Source organism: Haliotis rubra, unplaced genomic scaffold, assembly GCF_003918875.1.
Source record: "Haliotis rubra isolate DU_JTF1 unplaced genomic scaffold, ASM391887v1 Scf111, whole genome shotgun sequence".
In the NCBI taxonomy this organism is placed as follows: Eukaryota; Metazoa; Mollusca; class Gastropoda; order Lepetellida; family Haliotidae; genus Haliotis; species Haliotis rubra.
In genome coordinates this window covers 994910-1017731 of record NW_025765015.1, presented here as the reverse complement: position 1 = coordinate 1017731, position 22822 = coordinate 994910, and the positions used below count along the sequence as shown (strand labels likewise).

The window sequence follows — 22822 nt, the reverse complement described above, 5'->3', positions numbered from 1 at the left end:
TAGAAAGATTAACTGAATACAACTATTTGGGTACTGTCTTAGATTCCAAACTCTCCTGGAATAAAAACACTGAGAACATGTAGAAGAAGGGACAGCAAGGTTTGCATTTGTTGTGGAAGTTCAAACATTTTAAAATTGACCAAACTATCATGATGTTATTTTACGGAACCTTTATTCAAAGTGTCATAACATTTAATTTCTTGAGTTGGTTCTGAAACCTGTCTGTTCTGAATAAAAACAAACTCTCAAAAACACTGTTGCTAAATTATTGGGCTTCTTATCGAAAGTATCATCAGTTATTATGAGAATCAAATATCCAAAAAGGCAAACCAAATTTCCCTTGGGATAATAAAGGAATTATCTTATCTTATTTAAATAGAACCCCAGCGACACCCAAAACATTACAAAACTGATACATTGTCTATGTTTCATTACTATAAGTAATACATAATGTACATGGTATATTAGGATTTGAACGGGGAACTCCTGCCTAGTATTCGAGCTGCAGATAGCAGCATGTTCATCATTTGGAACAATGAGAAACTGTAATAAAAATAGGCATTGTGCATTGATTGACTCCATGAAGAATATTAACTGAAATAGTAAATTTATTAAAGCAACTTCACTAACTTGTAGCCGATAAGTTTTTGTTTGTTGTTAAATGCCACACACAGCAATATTCCAGCTGTAAATAATCGAGCCTGGACCAGACAATCCAGTGATCAACTGCATGAGCATTGATATAGGCAACTGGGATATGGTAACATTCATCAAAAAGCCTGACTAACAAAAATGTTATCCAAAGTGCTGTAACCAGCTCTAAATTCTGCTTGTGATTCTGGCAGCTGTTCATACAAAGAACAAAACGGTGTTAATCTCTTATTCAAAATAGATGTAAATACCTTACTCATAATGTCAGTAAGTGTTATGCCTCTATAAGTATTAACTTCTGAGGCTTTTCCTCTTTTGTGTAATGGTACCACTAATGCCTTTGTCCATTCCACGGGAAATATACCACTAGTAAGTATAGCATTAAACAACACGTGAAAGTAAGAGTTCAGATTTACAACATTTAATCATCTCAGGTGTAACTGCATCAGGTCTTGGTGCCTTCCCAACACTGAGATTGTTCAAAACCATGACGAATTTAAACATTTGATATTTCACTGTTTAATAAGTAGTAACGTCATGATCATTACAAGCCCTACAAGTTCTTTCACAAACTGATCAGCTTTACTGAGATGTTTTTGATCAATGTCCTGGTACTTATGGTATTGAAATCAGTTCTAAAATATGCCACCCATTCAGTCGCTGATATAGAGTTTGATGTGCTGCTTTTTTGTTTTGTCAGTTGTTTAATATGACTCCAAAATGCTCTGGATTTACAACAGCTGCTAGACACCATGTTCCTCCTCGTCTCGTTCTTTCTTCTGACGACATAGATGACGATACGAGTTTCTTAAAAAACGAAATTCAGTCCAACATAAAGAGATGCCAGTTTTCCTAAACATGTCCAAGTTTGAATATTTAAGGTGTTTCAAGAACCTACACTCCTCGTCTGACCAGCCAGCACTACGAGGTTGAGAGGACAAACCCCCATGGACTCTCACACCACAATGTTCTGCACTACGGCTTATATACAGGAAGTTAGTTTGGAGACAGGGTCGTCTACACTCCTTAGAACATCGCTTGTGAAGTCATGGTCACCAGTTCACATGTGAGACTACCCGAATAACCGTTTATCTTTTCATCTTTCCATTTAACAGGAATTTCTTCATTGTCATTCACGTCAACTTTGTCACGTGGTGTTTCCGTTTGAGAGGTTAATACAATCGGCAGATGGTCCGATTCACATCGGGTGATAGTCTGATAGTCATGATCTATATCAAACAGATCCGCGGAACATAGGCAATAATTCAAAAAGGCTGGTGCCACCAGCAATAAAACATGACATATCACCATTAGGATCAGATTCACATCGGCCATTCAGCATGTGAACATTGAACGAGCAACAGAGGTCTACCACATCTGTACCATAAGAATTCACAATGTTATCTTTGCTTTTCCTAGGTGTTTGAAAACTATCAGAGATGCATTCCGTATACAGAGATGTATATACGAAAATCGGTATGTATTTATCATCGTCGCATAGAATATAGTCTCTCAGGTTCCCAGTCCTCGCATTCAGATCACCCATGATGATATACAGAGTGTCCTAAATATCAATGTCGGATTTCAAATAATCCAATCCTTTCAACAATCCTGAATCACTCATTATAGATGAATTTTACTGGATAAATGTAAACACAACCAAATAAAATGTTACATACAGTGTTTGCCTTTAACCTTAAAAGCTGCAGGCCCTAAGGACCCTGATCAGAATGTGTAGGCCCTATATTTTAATATGGAAATAATACTCTTAGTTATTGGGGAAACAAAAGCTGTGGGTCCTAGTGGTTTTTAGTCGGCTTCGGGCTTAAGGACGGACGTTAATTGTGAAGGTTGGTTACACCTGTGACCGGGTGTAAAAACCTTGGAGTCAACTTTGTGTGCAGACTCTTTCAGTGTTGTCACAACCCCTAGTGTACAGTACACAACCATGTGCACTTAAAGAACCCACGAATCCGTTGGTATATGACCAGATGGTGGCCACATGAATACGTGCAAACACCCAGTTGCGGGTACAGCAACGTGCAGTGAACATGGACAAAGTACTGTGACTATGTGTCCCAGTCCACCCAGCTGTGAATGGGTACCTCGTAAGGATGGGAATGCCACAATACCTCGGTGCGCCTAGTGGCTGCAAGAGTTGTATGCTCCCAAGGGAGTTGAGGTTGACAATACGATGTGCCGTTGAGATTGACATCCAGTGAACGAGGGAAAAACAAAGCGCCTTTGAGCAGCTGAGCTGAGCTGGATATCGGCGCTATACAAATGTTAGTATGTATGTATGTATGTATGTATGTATGTATGTCTCTGTGTGTGTGTGTGTGTGTGTGTGTGTGTGTGTGTGTGTGTGTGTGTGTATGTATGTATGTATGTATGTATGTATGTATGTATGTATGTATGTACATATTGTCGGACACTTTCTCATTGCTTGAACCACATGTGCCAGTTCTCCGCCCGACTGTTGTTTTGAAAATGTTGTGCTACTAGTATAGAAGACAAACATGGTGACACGGCTTAGCTGAACCTGCTCAGTATTTCCTGTTCTGCGAACACAAACTAAATCCTGCAATAAGCTGCCGCTGTCTGAGACTTTTGGGTTTCGGTAAAAATTTCAAGATGGTGTAAATGGCACCACGGTAATATGCTGCGATAAACAAAACAAACAAAACAAAACAAAAACCCCAAAGAATTACCCTTGTCATATCTGCTGACGATCATTTGCACAGATTGTTCACGACCTTCACAAACAAAGAAATTAACATTTATCATTGTTCACGTTTTGAATCTGTAAATGCTAAGGTATACTGGTAAACTTGTATTCATCGCCCCGGTTGGGTTTCTACGTTTGTCAGCACGGTACCGTACTCGCGGGTTTCACCTAAATAGTAAACCTCCGAGAGCTGCCTCACTTCCGATGCACCGGATGTCATTCGTTCATTGTTCCCATATGCCGTGATATAATTGGAATACTGTTCAGATCGGTGTTAAACCCAAATTACTCACTCACACATCATTCATTCATTTTGGTGAGGCTGATGTGCTAATGGATCCTTGACTCCTGAATCCACATAGATTGAAGAAGGGTGTCCTGAACTCCAATCCAAACTGGCATCAACAGAAAGTGGATAATCGACAGATATCAGATCAGTTCGAAATGGTTAATAGCACCGACTCATATGTTTTGAACACACAAGGATTTAGATATGAACATTATGCTTGAATTGGAGGATGGTGTTTTTACGGATCCTACTCTAATCTCTGCCACAACCAATGCTGAGAAGCCTGATGTAGTGCCATGTTGTAGTCATTTCCGGAAGCTTATCGTCTCATGTTGCTGGTGTATTTAAAAGTCAACTAATAAAAAGACAAACTGATGAACTTGATAATATAACAAGTTTATTATATATTTACAATCACACTGTAAGCAGTGGAATAGTCATTTGTTGGAATAACTTACAATGTGATATGAAGTAGCTACTGGATATGTTAACATCACATTAAGTACACCAATGGCAGACCGAATAGTTCACAGACAAAGTTCTGGTACACTAACACCTGACCCAAGTCATGGAACAGCCATATTGCATTTGAATCTGGAGATGAGGTGAACAGTTCATGTCCCACCATACATTTGTGTATGGTTATCATATGAGCCAGACACATCACTGCATCCTCAGTGCACGCTGCTGCAGCAATAGCCAGACTCATCCCTGCATTCTCAGGACACGCTGCAGCAGCAATAGCCAGGTGCATCTCTGCATCCTCAGTACACGCTGCTGCAGCAATAGCCAGATGCATCTCTGCATCCTCAGTACACGCTGCTGCAGCAATAGTCAGGTGCATCACAGCATCCTCAGTACACGCTGCTGCGCAGCAATAGTCAGGTGCATCACAGCATCCTCAGTACACGCTGCTGCAGCAATAGTCAGGTGCATCACAGCATCCTCAGTACACGCTGCTGCAGCAATAGTCAGGTGCATCACTGCATCCTCAGTACACGCTGCTGCAGCAATAGTCAGGTGCATCTCTGCATCCTCAGTACACGCTGCTGCAGCAATAGTCAGGTGCATCTCTGCATCCTCAGTACAGCATCACAGCTACAATAGCTGCAGCAATAGTGCATCACAGCATCCTCAGTACACGCTGCTGCAGCAATAGTCAGGTGCATCACAGCATCCTCAGTACACGCTGCTGCAGCAATAGTCAGGTGCATCTCTGCATCCTCAGTACACGCTGCTGCAGCAATAGTCAGGTGCATCACAGCATCCTCAGTACACGCTGCTGCAGCAATAGTCAGGTGCATCACTGCATCCTCAGTACACGCTGCCGCAGCAATAGTCAGGTGCATCACTGCATCCTCAGTACATGCTACCACAGCAATAGTCAGGTGGATCTCTGCATCCTCAGTACAATCTGCTGCAGCAATAGCCAGATGCATCTCTGCATCCTCAGTACATGCTGCAGCAGCAATAGCCAGACTCATCACTGCATCCTCAGTACATGCTGCAGCAGCAATAGCCAGACTCATCAATGCATCCTAAGTACATGCTGCAGCAGTAACAGCCAGACTCATCAATGCATCCTCAGTACATGCTGCTGTAGCAATAGCCAGCCTCATCCCTGCATCCTCAGTACATGCTGCAGCAGTAATAGCCAGACTCATCACTGCATCCTCAGTACATGCTGCTACAGCAATAGTCAGGTGCATCCCAGCAATAAACCACAAGACCATTGTTGAAAGACTTCTGCCTACCCCAGCCTCATGCTGTTATCATACATCATCCAGGTAGCATGTGTAGGAGCCAAACTTGGAAGTCTGACTTGCTTTCAACTTGTAAATGGAAATCAAGCAGGCTGAACACATTTTACCATCACAAACTGAAAGAAAGCAATTTGACATATCAAATGTATTGAGTAATGTACCAGTCAGTGAGCCAAATGATTTGAGGAGTTTAACATGCATATTGTTCAAGGCGGATCATCAGAAACAGGATGCAAGATTCTAAATGTCATCGCATAATATTCATTCACTTGTCTCAACATTATTCTTGGATCTTCCTAAAATGATATTATCTTTTTAAAACAAATACAACACTTGCAGTGACATCTGAAACTCACCACTGTCCTTAGCCCATCTTGTTATCATATTTATCCCAGTATGGGTAACCTCACTGTAATGTGATCCCTTAGCAAAACATCTAGGGGGGATATGGCCCTTGAATGGTGATATTACATGTAAATCTTCAATAACTAGGAGATCAAAATCTTAAAAACAAGACACTTATAGGTGGGAAATGAACAAAGACGTGCAGCAGAGACAGGACATAAATGCTGAAAAGTGTGGTTCTACTGACTACTGTAAATCAAGAAATTAATGCGTCACGAATTTAATGCGAGTGCAAGGGATATAGTCTAAAATGCGTCACGAAATTAATGCGAGCTTAGGAATCTTGTGTTGATGATAAAATGTGACACCCGAATCTTTGGTGTAGTTCTTTTTCTTTTCACACTTGTTATTTACCAAATAACCTGAATTGAGCTTGTTAAGCAATGAATAGAAATGAGCTGACGATGTTTTGATTACGCTGCCAGTTTGATCAAGTGATTGCTTACTACTATTTGTCTTATAAACGTAATCCGACTTGAAAGATATAAGTCATTTACCAAGGTACAAAAAACAATTGGCTGAAGAATGTCCGGTCTGGCTGATGCTCTTGAGTGACTTTAAACAATGACCAGTGATTGTAACCAGTGATAATTACATGTGGTTTGAGATACCTTTAATGAGGAAGTGACCTGTATTGGTGTAATGTGTAGTGTAAACAGATTTACGTTTTCTGTCTTTTAATAAATTCTCAAAAGTAGACATTGTCAGACTGAAATGCGTCATTATAATAATGCGAGAAGAGTACAGACACATTAATAAAATGCTCGCAATAATTTCATGATTTACAGTATATACAAGCTGTTTTAACTGTATCCCTGCTGGAAACTGAACCAGAAAGCACATACTGCTGTAACATGAAACATGGTCCCTGTGCGTTGAAAGGAAAACAATACAGTCATTCCAGTCAATCATATTATCAGTTCTGAGCTGTCATTGGGCTATCCAGAGTATATATTCACAACCAGTGGGGTGCAGTATCCACGGAAATATAACACAAGGCTGTCTTGTTGGGCAGGCCATCACATATCCATGTTCCATCTGTACACATGGGAGGACCACAGGCTTGTTTGAAAAATGTCACTATTTCAGAAGGGACAAGGTGTTCCAGCACTGTTCCATCTGTACACAGCGGAGGACCACAGACTGGTTTGTGAAATGTCACTGTTTCAGAAGGGACAAGGTGTTCCAGCACTTGTACGAGACTGTATGCATCACTGCCATCTGACTGGTCATGTGTCTCCTGTCTGACTGACCGACATGACCTCTACTGGCTGGAGTGACATGCCGGATGTGTCTTTACATGTGGACATGGTGACATGCATGCCTGGTTGTGACTGGGCAGCAGTTAGCTGGGGTCCTGGTAGGTTTACATTGGGATGCACCAACTGGTACAGGGACACTGGAATAGTCACAACACCTGCAACAAACAAGGTATTTGTCAAAATCTGATGTAACCATCAAGGCTGGAGAGGCCTATACTAACCTGGGACCCCAATGGGAACATAAACACGAAAACCAGAACAACATTCTTAGTGTGTTCATGAAATTAAAATGGGTAGTCACAACTTTGAATTATGGTAAATATTGATCAATAAACAATTACACCAACACTGTTTTCCAAACTACAGTCAATTCCACAGCTCAGTGACACAGCATGGTATGGTGTGGGTTGTAGCAATCAGTTGCATGATATCATCAAAAACATAACTCCTTGCCCTCAATGTCCATTTGAAGAATACTATAAATGAGATTGGACAGGTCAAAGGCATAGTTTGAACAGATTCCAAGTATTTTCTACAAAATTTAATGGAAGCCTTATATAGAGGGTATATATTACATAAGTACTGGATATGTTCACTACGTGCTTGGAATTATGAAATTATTTCCGTAACTGCTTGACAAACTTATGTAACCCCCCCCAAAAAAACCAAACCAACGAAAACAACTGACCACACTTGTCTTAGAACTGGTTAGAGGCAAATTCTAAATATAGGTGCCTAACCTGAATCTGTAGCACAAAGATTTGTGTCTCCAGTAAGCACCAGCTGATGATCCTGTCCGAGTGCAGCCCCGTGAAGAGCAACAGCCTGCTGGGTGTGACTGTCTGCCATATCCAGACTGAGAGAGTTCATATGGACTTGGTCTCCCTGAGCGATGGAGCCATCAGCAAGTGTGTGGACTGCTTGAGCTGTCTCCTGCTGTTGCTGCTGCTGTTGTTGCTGTTGCTGTTGACTGTTGTGAACCTGCTGCAGAAGAAACAATCTTAATTTGGAATCAGCTACTCTTATTGAATAGTACTTACAGAGACATCATGCACAGAGATACACAGAGATGTCATACACAGAGATACACAGAGGTGTCATACACAGACATACAAAGAGGTGTCATACACAGAAATACACAGAGGTGTCATACACAGACATACACAGAGGTATCATACATAGAGGTGACATACACAGACATGAGACTTCATACACAGACATACACAGATATCATGCATACAGTGACATACACAGAGGTGTCATACACAGACATACACAGAGGTGTCATACACAGACATACACAGAGGTGTCATACACAGACAGACATACACAGAGGTGTCATACACAGACATACACAGAGGTGTCATACACAGACATACACAGAGGTGTCATACACAGACATACACAGAGGTGTCATACACAGACATACACAGAGGTGTCATACACAGACATACACAGAGGTGTCATGCATACACAGACATACACAGAGGTGTCATACACAGACATACACAGAGGTGTCATACACAGACATACACAGAGGTGTCATACACAGACATACACAGGTGTCATACACAGACATACACAGAGGTGTCATACACAGACATACACAGAGGTGTCATACACAGACAGAGGTGTCATACACAGACATACACAGAGGTGTCATACACAGACATACACAGAGGTGTCATACACAGACATACACATACACAGGTGTCATACACAGACATACACAGAGACTGTCATACACAGACATACACAGAGGTGTCATACACAGACATACACAGAGGTGTCATACACAGACATACACAGGGGTGTCATACACAGACATACACAGAGGTGTCATACACAGACATACACAGAGGTGTCATACACAGACATACACAGAGATTTCATACACAGACATACACAGAGGTGTCATACACAGACATACACAGAGGTGTCATACACAGACATACACAGAGGTGTCATACACAGACATACACAGAGTGTCATACACAGACATACACAGAGGTGTCATACACAGACATACACAGAGGTGTCATACACAGACATACACAGAGAGATATCATACACAGACATACACAGAGGTGTCATACACAGACATACACAGAGGTGTCATACACAGACATACATAGACAGAGAGGTGTCATACACAGACATACACAGAGGTGTCATACACATACACACATACACAGAGGTGTCATACACAGACATACACAGAGGTGTCATACAGATATCATGCACATACACAGAGGTGTCATACACAGACATACACTGAGGTGTCATACACAGACATACACTGAGATATCATGCATAGAGTGACATACACAGAGGTGTCATACACAGACATACACTGAGATCATACACAGACATACACAGAGGTGTCATACACAGACATACACAGAGGTGTCATGCACAGACATACACAGAGGTGTCATACACAGACATACACTGAGATATCATGCATAGAGGACATACATACACAGAGGTGTCATACACAGACATACACTGAGTCATATCAGAGATATCATGCACAGAGAGTGATACACATACATACAGGGATATCATGTCATACACAGACATACACTGAGATATCATGCATAGAGTGACATACACAGAGGTGTCATACACAGAGGTGTCATACACAGACATACACTGAGATATCATGCATAGAGTGACATACACAGAGGTGTCATACACAGACATACACTGAGATATCATGCATAGAGTGACATACACAGGGGTGTCATACACAGACATACACTGAGATATCATGCATAGAGTGACATACACAGAGGTGTCATACACAGACATACACTGAGATATCATGCATAGAGTGACATACACAGAGGTGTCATACACAGACATACACTGAGATATCATGCATAGAGTGACATACACAGAGGTGTCATACACAGACATACACTGAGATATCATGCATAGAGTGACATACACAGGGGTGTCATACAGACATACACTGAGATATCATGCATAGAGTGACATACACAGGGGTGTCATACACAGACATACACTGAGATATCATGCATAGAGTGACATACACAGACATACACTGAGATATCATGCATAGAGTGACATACACAGACATACACTTAGATATCATGCATAGAGTGACATACACAGACATGTCATACACAGACATACACTGAGATATCATGCATAGAGTGAGCTTTTTGTGTCATACACAGACAGCACTGAGATATCATGCATAGAGGACACATACAGACATACACTGGGATATCATGCATCACTGACATACACATGTGGGGACACTGGTCTCATGATAGAGCATATTCCACTAGGCTACCCCATGCATAGAGTGACATACACAGACATACACTGAGATATCATGCATAGAGTGACATACACAGAGGTGTCATACACAGACATACACTGAGATATCATGCATAGAGTGACATACACAGGGTGTCATACACAGAGGTGACATACACAGATGTCATACACAGACATACACTAAGATATCATGCATAGAGTGACATACACAGGGGTGTCATCCAGACATACACTAATATATCATGCATAGAGTGACATACTCTGAGATATCATGCATAGAGTGACATACACAGAGGTGTCATACACAGACATACACTGAGATATCATGCATTGAGGCAACATACACTGAAATATCATGCACAGAGGCGACATAAACAGAGGTGTCATACACAGACATACACTGAAGACTATTGTTAATAGGCTTGAACATGTTATTGCAACTATGACCAACAGAGGTAAACATTATGAGTAAAATATGCTCCGATGAGCAGAACATATGTTGACTGTGTGGATGGTAAACTATCAGGGTCAGTGTGAGCTGACTTACCGCATGTACAACAGTGGCCTGTGTTCCATCAGGCAGAGTGACGACACTGCCTGGATTGGTTGTGTGGATGGTAAACTATCAGGGTCATTGTGAGCTGACTTACCGCATGTACAACAGTGGCCTGTGTCCCATCAGGCAGAGTGACGACACTGCCTGGAGTGGTTGTGTCTATCTGTATGATGGACACAGAACCGTCAGGGTTGTTGACAGTCTGAAGCAGGGTCCCATTCATGGCTGCAGCATACTGGGGCTGAGCTTGCTGAACGGATGTTCCTTCATCATTGAAGATATGAAGCAGATCTTCACGGCCATGGTTTTTGTAACAATTTTTAACAATTGTGCGGAGGGCCTCAGTCCAAGAAACCTGAAACAGAAAACAAACATAACTATCATGTACACATGGAACAGTGCAAGTGCATGTAATACATCCCCATTGTGTGAAAGCAATTATGGCTGAGTCAAAAGAGGGTAGTCCTGGGCCTAGATTTTCGAAGCTCTCTTAGCGCTAAGATAGTCGTAAGTACCATACATTAACATTAACTTCCGACTATCTTAGTGCTGAGAGAGCTTCGAAAATCTAGGCCCTCTTGTCTGTGTGATTATCAAAACACACTGCATTGAAATACATCAGATTTTTAAGACATACTTGTGATAATGGTGCAAGTCTCTTCTAACATTAAAATAAAGATTTAGACCTCATCTTTTTCAAATAGACAAATACAAAAGGCTAATATGGCACCCTAACATGAAGGTATCTAAATGTAACAACACACTCAATAGCGGCACCAGTCCTGATATTAAGGCATTTAGTTCCATACACTTAATGCAATACAAGGAACAGCAACAATGATCTTTCCCTTTTCATCATAGGGTCTAAAAGAGTCCCGCAAGGACATGTGAAAAAGGCCTTTGAAAGAAATCTCCTCAGGTCAATAACCTGTGAACAATCAACATTAAAATCCAGGGCCGTAGTTAGACCGGCTAGGCAGCTGCCCCCCTAGATTTTTTTTACAGATTACTTTTTATGCATCAAAATATTGATATAACACTCTTTTAATACTGATAGTGCCCCCTTTATTAAGAAAAGTTAACTACGGCCCTGAAATCGCTGGCAGTAATGTCACAGGTTTAAAACACGACCACTGGGCTGGTGTCCAATGTCTTTATTCTGCCATTTGTCATTTTGGGGTACAAACACGAGCGTGCCATAAACCTGTAATTAGGAAATTACGTACAGGGCTGCCACTGCCAGCATGGTGTGTGTAATTATAAATTAATATGATAAAGTAAAACTATTGTGACATTTACATACTTACTAAATAGAAACAATTATGAAAGTTAATGGTTACTAAACCATTATTAAACATAGTTACTTGAGTACATGATTACATCTGACTTAAAATGAGACATTGTTTTAATATAAACAATTCAAACAAACTTGCATACCTGAAATTAGGAAATTACGTACAGGGCTGCCACTGCCAGCATGGTGTGTGCCAGGCACATGGCACATGCAGCTTTTATATCACCTGAGTGCACAGACTGCAGGAGCAGCATGTGCCAGAGCCCAGGATGTACCAGCTGGCAGCAAGCTCATCTGTATGGCAAGCTGTTAGGGAAACAAATTGTGAAATGTGCCAGGGGTGCTGTGCTATACATTGTATGAAAGATTGAACCTGTGACAGTAACAATTATCAAATTCTGACAAATCATTAATCAATCCCATCTCATTTCATAGTTGACACGAGCAAACTTTCCAGAAACTGCTGGTGGAAAAATGCAGTACACGATCATGAGATACACACCCATCCTGGTATAGATTGTTTCACTGCTCACAACATAAACATAACCACTTGGTTCACTAAAAATACCTGCTTTAATACTTTACGGTATTGCTGGTTTGTATTGATCAACAGAACCTGTAAATCTGACCTTCCACCTACAACTGACAGTTTCATACCTTCTGCTTCTGTTCCTCTGTGCGAGCATCACTGCGGACATTAGCCCAGGGTAGATCCTCTGGCCACCACATCGGGCGGTGTTCCGGCTTACCCCACCCGGGCTTGCCCCGACCGGTCGAGTACTTGAGCATGAGTGGGATGAATGCTCGCAGCTGCGCCTGGGGCACAACAAACACAGTTTCACAAGTGTACAGTTTGTTCATGATACAGTTTGACCATAATACGAAACATATGTTTGAAGCAGTATATTACTTTCAAGCATTCATCAATGTGTGTCTAGATAATGCAGCATGAATGAATGTAATATCATGCTCAGTAGGAAGTTTCCACTTTTATCTCGGAGGGGAAATAAGTCAAGCGAATCCTGTGATGGATAGCATGAGCAAATGTCCATGTTATCAGTGTATGATGACACACAACCAGCCAGCTCATTCTAACCAACCAATCCTCTTATTGATAACACATATAAGTCGGCCCATGTGATGGGAACAGGATATAAGGTGTGTACTATATGTTAGAATTCCCAGGCGTAGTCTCTACCTGAGTCATTTTATCAACTGGAGTCGGGATGCCATCAATACACAAGGGAGGTAAGTCATGCATGCTGGAATTCTCCATCTGTGGCATAACCTGCTCAGCCAGGGCTGTCTCCAGGTCCTGGAGAATCATGTTGCGACAGTTACGCATCTGAAACATAAATATAGTTTGTCCTTTCTCTGCAGATAATATAAAAATACATCAACATCTAGTATTATCAGTGAAATGTCTTTTCCAACCATGGACATTTGAACTTTGACAATGTGTCATAAAAAGTTAAGTGGTGAGTATCTATGGTGAGCGTCTGTGACGAGTGTCTGTGACAAGTATCTGTGACGAGTGTCTGTGACGAGCGTCTGTGATGAGTGACTGTGGAGAGCGTCTGTGATGAGCGTCTGTGGTGAGTGTCTGTGGTGAGTATCTGTGATGAATATCTGTGGTGAGTGTCTGTGGAGAGCGTCTGTAATGAGCATCTGTGATGAGTCTGTGGTGAATATCTGTGGTGAGTGTCTGTGATGAGTATCTGTGGTGAGAGTCTGTGACGAGTGACTGGTGAGTATCTATGGTGAGTGTCTGTGACGAGTGTCTGTGACAAGTATCTGTGACGTCTGCGACGAGTGTCTGCGACGAGCGTCTGTGATGAGTGACTGTGGAGAGCGTCTGTGATGAGTGTCTGTGGTGAGCGTCTGTGGTGAGTGTCTGTGGTGAGTATCTGTGATGAATATCTGTGGTGAGTGTCTGTGGAGAGCGTCTGTGATGAGCATCTGTGATGAGTCTGTGGTGAATATCTGTGGTGAGTGTCTGTGATGAGTATCTGTGGTGAGTGTCTGTGACAAGCCTCTGTGATGAGAGACTGTGACAAGTATCTGTGGTGAGTGTCTGTGATGAGCGTCTGTGACGAGTGACTGGTGAGTATCTGTGGTGAGTGTCTGTGATGAGCGTCTGTGACGAGTGACTGGTGAGTATCTGTGGTGAGTGTCTGTGATGAGCGTCTGTGACGAGTGACTGGTGAGTATCTGTGGTGAGTGTCTGTGATGAGTATCTGTGATGAGTATCTGTGATGAGTGTCTGTGATGAGCGTCTTTGACGAGTGACTGGTGAGTATCTGTGGTGAGTGTCTGTGGTGAGTGTCTGTGATGAGTATCTGTGGTGAGAGTCTGGGACGAGTGTGGTGAGTGTCTGTGATGAGAGTCTGTGACGAGTGACTGGTGAGTATCTGTGGTGAGTGTCTGTGATGAGTGTGGTGAGTGTCTGTGATGAGAGTCTGTGACGAGTGACTGGTGAGTATCTGTGGTGAGTGTCTGTGACAAGCGTCTGTGATGAGAGACTGTGACGAGTGACTGGTGAGTAGCTGTGGTGAGTGTCTGTGACAAGCGTCTGTGATGAGAGTCTGTGACGAGTGACTGGTGAGTATCTGTGGTGAGTGTCTGTGACAAGCGTCTGTGATGAGAGACTGTTACAAGCGTCTGTAATGAGTGACTGTGGTGAGTATCTGTGGAGAGTCTGTGACGAGTGTCTGTGACGAGCGTCTGTGACGAGTGTCTGTGCCGAGCGTCTATGACGAGCGTCTGTGATGAGTGTCTGTGACGAGCGTCTGTGATGAGCGTCTGTGACGAGCGTCTGTGACGAGTGTCTGTGACGAGCGTCTGTGATGAGCGTCTGTGACGAGCGTCTGTGATGAGTATCTGTTGAGAGTGTCTGTGACGAGTGACTGTGGTGAGCGTCTGTGGTGAGTGTCTGTGACGAGTGTAATGAGTGACAGTGAGAGTCTGTGATGAGCATCTGTGGTGAGTCTGTGATGAGTGTGTGTGATGAGTGCTGAGTATCTGTGATGAGCATCTGTGGTGAGTATCTGTGATGAGCATCTGTGGTGAGTATCTGTGATGAGTCTGTGATGAATGTGTGTGATGAGTGCTGAGTATCTGTGATGAGCATCTGTGGTGAGTATCTGTGGTGAGCGTCTGTGATGAGCATCTGTGATGAGCGTCCGTGGTGAGTATCTGTGGCGAGCATCTGCGGTGAGCATCTGTGATAAGTGTCTGTGATGAGCGTCTGTGATGAGTATATGAGATGGGAAGGCAGCTCACCACACTTTCAAGAGGCTGAGAGCCAAACACTTTGAAGGACTGGACTGACTTGGTCCCTTTGCCAGGGGTACAGCAGACAATGACCGCCTGCTGACCTACTCGTGTTGTGAACTCCTCGATGGCCATCTTCAGCTTCCTGGCAAGTAACATTTTTCACATGAACACCTAATTACAGCCATTTGAAACATTAAGCCAAAAATAGTGCCACATTACAGTAGCCCACCTGAGACGTCAACAGTCTGAGATATCAGCATAAACACAACCGCTGTCAGCAGAACTACTAAAACATTTTCTACATACCGGGTACATACTGAGGACAAAGGTACTAACAGAGTATGAAACAACTTCCTGTTACTACCTACAATGTATCTCTATCTGCAAAATATAATCTACTATAGAAAAAAAATGCCATCGTGTAGTTTTAACTCTGAGATTCACAAACTTTCAAAGGAAAATAGTTTTTCTAATGACGTATATATAATGTTCAATTATTTTTAAGAAAAGGCACTGCAAAATCCTAATGATCTGAACAAAATCTGACCCATCTTAAGGAGAATTAAGCATGAAAACATTCAGCTTCCCTAGTCCTAGATAATTACAGTTCATTTTCAGCAGAAATGGCCAAAGACAGTTTTTTTTTAGTATCACTGCTGTGGCAGCTAAATTGTGAAAATCAAGTTCAAACTTCATGAGTTAGTGAGTTTAGTTTTACGCTGCACTCAGCAACATTCCAGCTATATGGCGGCGGTCTGTAAATAATTGAGTCAGACAATCCAGTAATCAGCAGCATAAGCATCGATCTGCGCAATTGGGAACCGATGACATGTGTAACCAAGCCAGCGAGTGTCTGACCACCCAATCCTGTTAGTCGCCTCTTGCGACAAGCATGGGTTACTGAAGGTTCATTCTAACCCGGACCTTCACAGGTGTCAAACTTCATGAAGAAACTTGGATGCTATCAGTGCTGATAACAATGAGTATTAAACATGTATTAAATCGCATATTTCAGCAATATGAAGACTGTCTGTAAATAGCTTAGTCTGGATGAGGCAATCCAGTGATAGACATCATGAGCATGTTTTTTCACTGATTTACTCAACTTTGGACATAGTATAACTATGGTGAACATGCACTTACCTAAGTAATCTAGTTTGCTGTCTTTTCCTGTTGGAAGGGTTGGTCTCGAACATGTGCGGTCGTTTTCGTTTCTTACCAGTTGCTATGGCAGCTGCTGCAGCGATCCCAACTGTGCCTGCGAGAAAGTAAAACTCATGGGTGAGGCATCCTGTCCATCATTTCATTGGGAGCCCTCACGAGCAACCAACGCTAGGACAACTCACTGGGGATGATGGGGACGCTTCCTGAATGATACCTCATGTTTGCTAAACCAAACTGAAAACGTTGTCCTGCCTACAACAATGCACACTGTACACTATTGAAACAACTGTTACTGTCACCATATCCTACCAACACCATAACCATGATAATTCAAGAAGCAGGGCAACAGTGACACAGAGAGAACACCATGTGTGATGTGATCAGTATTTTTGTAGAGTTGTAATGTCATTGCTTGTATTTCAGTGATCTAGCGACTGCATGCTATGCAACTAAAGCAATCTACACTATCTCCGACAGCCACCTCAACTTCTATAAGTCTGTGTGTTAATGTCCTAGCACACCCCAGTCACTGCCAACTCGAGCCAGTGCCTTGCCAACACTATCACAGCCACTGGACATTTCAGTACCACACAAAACAAGAGTTGCCTCGCTGACAAGAAAACTGGGTGTGTTTTGTAACTGATTCCTGATATTTGCAAGATCAGCTAACTCATTTTCCACCTTCCATAAAAAAACAACATTGACAGTGCAAAGTGAGCTGAACATTACAAAGTAATGTAGGCTTGACTGCTCATGATGCGAGGAGTGGTATTGTTGTCTGATTAAACAAAACATTCCTTATGTCTTCAATGTTTCACTAGTGGATCAGCCAGCCCTTATTTGTTTGGGTATTACAGATGCGGACGATCTGGTTGAACTATGTGAAAGTACAAACCCGAGGCTGCAAGTTGAGATGTGACTTCGTCGGCTGTGAGGAGGTCTGTGGGGTCAAACGCTTCACTCTCTGGGGAGCTGGGGCCACTCATACCATCACTCATCATGTCGGAGGTGATGTGGGCTGGGTTGATGGTAATGGTACCCGCCAGATTCTGAGTGTTGATATTCATGGTGACTTCAGGTGGGTTCGCTCACCTGCCGGAACATTCACAAAACCACTTTAAAAAACATTTCAGGGATAGAAACTAGCCCAATCTCATGGAAGTTTGTGTACTGTTAAAGGTATTGTGACAAATTCTAAAGCTTCATGCTTTGCTCACTATTTTGAATTACAGATGACTTATGTCTAATTTCACCACTGCACCCATTGCCCTCACATGAAACAAGTATCATGTAACTACTTCACTTACTTAATGCAGCGATGAGGATGGGCATGAGTGAAAAAAGAGGAAAATGGCCCGGGGGTCTTGGGGGCCGCAGGTCTAGACGATTCAGCGCAACTAAATCCGCGGATCTGTGGAAAATTCTCATCCCTGTTTATGATATGGATCCGTGTGGCTGCTAGTCCAAACTAAAGCCAGGTGGGATAAAGAGAAACTTTATGGATGAACAACCTCTTTATTCAGGTGATGCGACATTTCAATAGATTCTTAATTGACAACGATACAAGAATCTGTATTGAAACGTCTGACAACGATACAAGAATCTGTATCGAAATGTCGCATCACCTGAATAAAGAAGTTGTTCATCCATTAAGTTTCTCCTTATCTTATTCACTATCTCTTAGTATCTTGTGATATCACACGGCAGAGAACTAGTGTTGGGAATTGGTTAAAATCTCATAATTGATGATTGCTTCATTATAACCGATCAATCATCGAAAATAATTGGTTAGTTTTATTTATAAAATAAGGAACAAACATGTAGTTCTTTGGGGTTTTTTTTGGCAAAATTTCACATCTTTAAATGATAACTTGTATGTTACGAACATAAATTTCTTGGAGTCTTTAAGATAAATTCAATCATGACTTGGAACGAGTTTGTTGGGCTTATGAAATGTAACAGACAAAATCAGCCTTGTGAAATATTTTGTTAATGAAAACAAGTGTTCCAGAATTGTTTGTGTTGGATTATGAGAAAACATGATCGATTGCTTGGTTGTTTAGTCACTGCGTCCAATCGTCGATTATTTCAATTTATCGGACCACCACTACAGAGAACTGAGCCACTAAAGTTTTGCTTTTCACCCAGATGCTCTAACCACCATTCAGAGGGAAGGAGAGAAAACAATGTCTACTGGTTAAATGGAGCAGACAATCAAGTGATTGGTATGAGTAACACTGTCAGACTATGGTGTCATGCAAATCAACCAAGTCACAAAGTCTCACCACCCATACCATCATATGTCATCACTTACAACCAACATAGCTTGCTGGGCACCTACTCGTATACACTCTGCAAAAAACAAGAAACACAAAAGTGCTTTTAAGGTGTTTACTTAATGTATTACATAAAAAAATCAACAGATCATAATAGAATGTTCAAATTGCACAATATTATTGTCCCTGACCATTGTTTATAATGGCACACATGAAACGTGTCAAGGTGAAGGTCATCTGTTATCAATATCTTGTACTGGCCCATAAAAGTCAAGAACTGCCTGACATCATTGCCCCATGGAACCAGATTAAAAATTGTGGCCTGGAGATTGTTCACCCACTCTTCTTGCACAGTGTATGTGTGTTGATCAAGAGCATCCGATAAATGTTTGATCAGGGAGAGGTCAGGCAGTGGCACTCAGTATAATTCAATCGCTAACCTTCCTTGTGAAAATTTTAAAAAAGCCTTTGAAGCAAGAACACAACCTCAGAGTATCAAAGTACACACTCTGGCGACTCTTACACTCTTTCGGGTATCGTTATAAGAAAATTTCATGGGAGAATAGGTCAGTACTCTGTGAATGCCCTGATATCGTTTGCTTGAGAAATAATTTTCTCAGGGTTATAAAGAAGAAGCGCGAGGAAGGGTTCGAGCCAGTGTACTTGGACGAGACCTGGGTCAATGCCTCGCACACTGCCAGCAGTCATTGGGTACCCGATGGGGGTGATAAGGGATCACGTAGAAAGCTGCCTCTAAGGAAAGGAGAGAGACTAATCATTCTCCATGCTGGTTGCTCCAGCAAAGGCTTTCTCCCAGGCTGCGACTTGGTATTCAGGGCAAAGTCCACAGATAACAGAGACTACCATTCAGTGAAGCATGAATACCCCACTCAGACACATTATACTGACTCCGAGCCGACCAGTCCTTGATGTACCCATTAATGCTGAGTGCCAGGCAGGGACCAACAAGTACCATATTGTAACGTCTTTTGGTATGACGCGGTCAGGGATTGAACCCGCGACCTTCCGCTCTCCGGGTGGACGCTCTAACCACTACACCACTGAGGCAGTCTCGTGGATACTTACTTCTTGTTTATTGTGTAATATTAATTCAGGGTTGGTTACATCAAGATAATAGTATAATGCACTTAGTAATATAGCACTTGAATCAGGTTTGTGAGTGTTAAAAGAAGGTAACCTGCCAAAAAGATACAGAGAGCTTATGACAAGAAATGATGAAGGACTTCATGAGTTAATGTCCTTTAACATGCCAATTTTACAAGATACTGAAGATTTCATTGGAAGAGAATGCAAAGATCCACCATACAAGTATACATGGTTACAGTCTTAATGACAGTTAATATTTGTTCATTACTATATACCATGTACATGCACTTTGTAGTGATCAATTACAAAACACCTTGAATTAACACCAATGACAGGTATGGGTTGCTGGAGACAATTCTAACCCAGATCTTCATGGTTCCAAGACAGATCACTGAGTCATTGCAAGACAGACATAATCTCGAAGGAAAGTTAGGTTAGAATCTCTTGATTGCAGTACACAATTTAAGGAATAGTGTATTTAAAAAGTGCCGAAGGCAATGTCACTTCTATTTTCTCATTGATGCATTTTGCAGTAAAACAGGGATGTCATTGTGAATTGCATCATCAGTGAATAGATAATTTATTAACATGATACTATATATGGATACAGACCATGAGTATCAGACAGAAGAACATTCAATTTGAAAACAGTTAGTCGATCAGCCTAGATCATATTTAACACTTAGTTTATTGATTTGCATCTATATAGATATTCAGAATTACTCCTGAGTTGATATTTTGAGATGTTCACCCCAGACTTAAATTGTTCTTGTTTGCTCTTTATTTACCTGCAAACCATTATATGTATATAACATCTGCACAACATGATTTTACAAACAAGAAAAACAATATGAATATTTTAGTATGTGGATGTTTAAATTTCTGTCTTTAAGTAGATCTAGGGAACTCCTCTACATTATAGTGGTTATCTAGGGCAGAGTTTATTGTTTGGTATAAATTAACAAAATTAGCACTGAGTTCTATTAACAGTTATATATATTTACTTAAACATTTGCCCTACCCCCATGCATTTGACAAATGGTATATCTGGTGCAGTGCCAATAAAACAAGAGTTTTGCCTGTTCTGACTTGGGATCTTTTTAAAGCAAAACAAGCAAATGCAATGTAGTTTGTAAATTGATGATTTTCGCGTTTGGAGCATTCGGTAAAGACCATAAAAATTCGTTGTGTGTATTTACATTTGGAATCGCTGGACGTTCTGTTAAGATTTAATTATATTGCATATATACATTGTGGCTGGCATTATAGTTCGCACTCAATGCGCAGAACGGTTCATCTGTAGACGAAATTTGACAGATACACATTTGCGACTGCGCTGTACATGAACCTGCGCGCGCAAGGATATTGCCATCCAAGTTTCAACACAGTCTGTTGTGTAATAGGAGGCCGCGGAAACATGCGATTTTATGGCCAAGACAGCAGCTGAACTAACAATCCACTCCTACGACATTTCGTTTCGACGACCTGACACAGTGACTACTAGTACAACATCGAAAAGTGAATTGTCAACTCACAAAATGGCGGTCTTCCAATAGAGAACAATGGAACACTGTTGACAGTGCCCTCCTTTCAAAGAGGATAGCAACCAATCTCGCTGTTGTTTACCCGTTCTGAGAGATGAGAAATACGAATAAATGATTGTTTTTACTCCAGATCTACTTATATATCTTATACTCACCATAGATAGTCTGAAAACCTAGCTTAAATTCACTCAAATATTTAGGCCATATGCGCAGATTGGTTCATTTTTAGGTATCGTTTGAGCAAGGGAGGGAGTTTCAGCGATGATGAATTAGCGCCACCTGTCGTTGTCTAATGAAAATTGGCGGGCCATTTGAACGCCTTGAGTTGTAACTCGTTGAAGGTATTCAGTAATGAATGCATGCTTTCGGCGAATTGGATGATAAGTATTTTCATAACGGCTGTCAGTACGTGCTTGTAACAGTTGATATAGGCATCACTGCCTTACAAGATGCATTCGTGGGACGATTAATTGATAGGTAAATTCTGCGTTTAGCCTAGAAGAAATGGACAAGAATTTATTTTTTTTACTTTTAAATAACACTCCTTGTCTTCACACTGAAATGCATTAGCCACCGATGTTGGAGAGAATTTTCCCTTCTTCCTCAAGTAAATGCTTGACATCAGATAAACATCGGGTTGTTATAGCTCGGGATTCTCCCTAAATATTATTATCATTGCGAATAAGCACCATGTAGTGAATAGTGTGGAAGTAATATAGTCGGGGCCTTTATTCGAGCAAATACGGTTGATACATATGTCCAAAAAGTTTACCCAACCTATATATCACGTCAAAGGAAAAGAACTGAAATTCCTTGCAAAAATTATAAATATTAAAGCAACAACAGTGTCATATCCTTTCTCTTCCTCTGTAGTATCAAATTGTATAATGTTTGTTGTATCAATTATTATATGTAGTGCCAGCTCACCATGCTGTATGTATTATACCCTGTACTTCACTCTTATACCACCTTGGTGGTCTTGATGGAGAATAAAAGAATCTTGATTCTAGACTCATTTGACCCGTGAAGATCACGCCGAGTATGAGTACAGTGTGCAGCCCATTTCTGATGTCACTCGATCGCTGTGATATTGCTGAAATATTATACTATTCACGCTTTGCTCAGGATCAAATAATTGATTCAACAGAAAACTATGTGTGGTCAAATTTGGTTTAAATAGATAAGCTTATTGTAA

General features: G+C 41.5%; 2 protein-coding genes across 9 annotated transcripts; both read right to left on the bottom strand.

Moving 5' to 3' along the window:
• Positions 1 to 4048: 4048 nt before the first annotated feature.
• On the bottom strand, positions 4049 to 6143 carry LOC124288002. Of its 5 annotated transcripts, XR_006901357.1 has the most exons (4): positions 5283 to 6143; positions 4847 to 5192; positions 4426 to 4748; positions 4049 to 4372 (listed from the first exon to the last, which is right to left on the bottom strand). XR_006901357.1 is itself a non-coding variant. In XM_046724528.1 (3 exons), exons 1-3 carry the CDS (start codon positions 5248 to 5250, stop codon positions 4512 to 4514), a joined length of 588 nt encoding a protein of 195 aa, XP_046580484.1. In that variant the 5' UTR covers positions 5251 to 6143; the 3' UTR covers positions 4049 to 4511. The 5 variants fall into 5 exon arrangements, 4 of the variants coding, with proteins under 4 accessions (XP_046580484.1, XP_046580473.1, XP_046580502.1 ...); XM_046724528.1 differs by having other exon boundaries at positions 4049 to 4748; positions 5246 to 6143; XM_046724517.1 differs by having other exon boundaries at positions 4049 to 4748.
• A 397-nt stretch (positions 6144 to 6540) lies between these two features.
• Positions 6541 to 21887, bottom strand: LOC124287974 (DNA-binding protein P3A2-like). Of its 4 annotated transcripts, none has more exons than XM_046724489.1 (10): positions 21783 to 21887; positions 17596 to 17792; positions 16680 to 16794; positions 15543 to 15678; positions 13459 to 13605; positions 12918 to 13076; positions 11111 to 11321; positions 10958 to 11007; positions 7839 to 8082; positions 6541 to 7253 (listed from the first exon to the last, which is right to left on the bottom strand). In XM_046724489.1, exons 2-10 carry the CDS (start codon positions 17765 to 17767, stop codon positions 7066 to 7068), a joined length of 1422 nt encoding a protein of 473 aa, XP_046580445.1. In that variant the 5' UTR covers positions 17768 to 17792; positions 21783 to 21887; the 3' UTR covers positions 6541 to 7065. The 4 variants fall into 4 exon arrangements, with proteins under 4 accessions (XP_046580445.1, XP_046580461.1, XP_046580437.1 ...); XM_046724505.1 differs by having other exon boundaries at positions 7839 to 8079; XM_046724481.1 differs by lacking the exon at positions 10958 to 11007 and having other exon boundaries at positions 11061 to 11321.
• Positions 21888 to 22822: the final 935 nt, after the last annotated feature.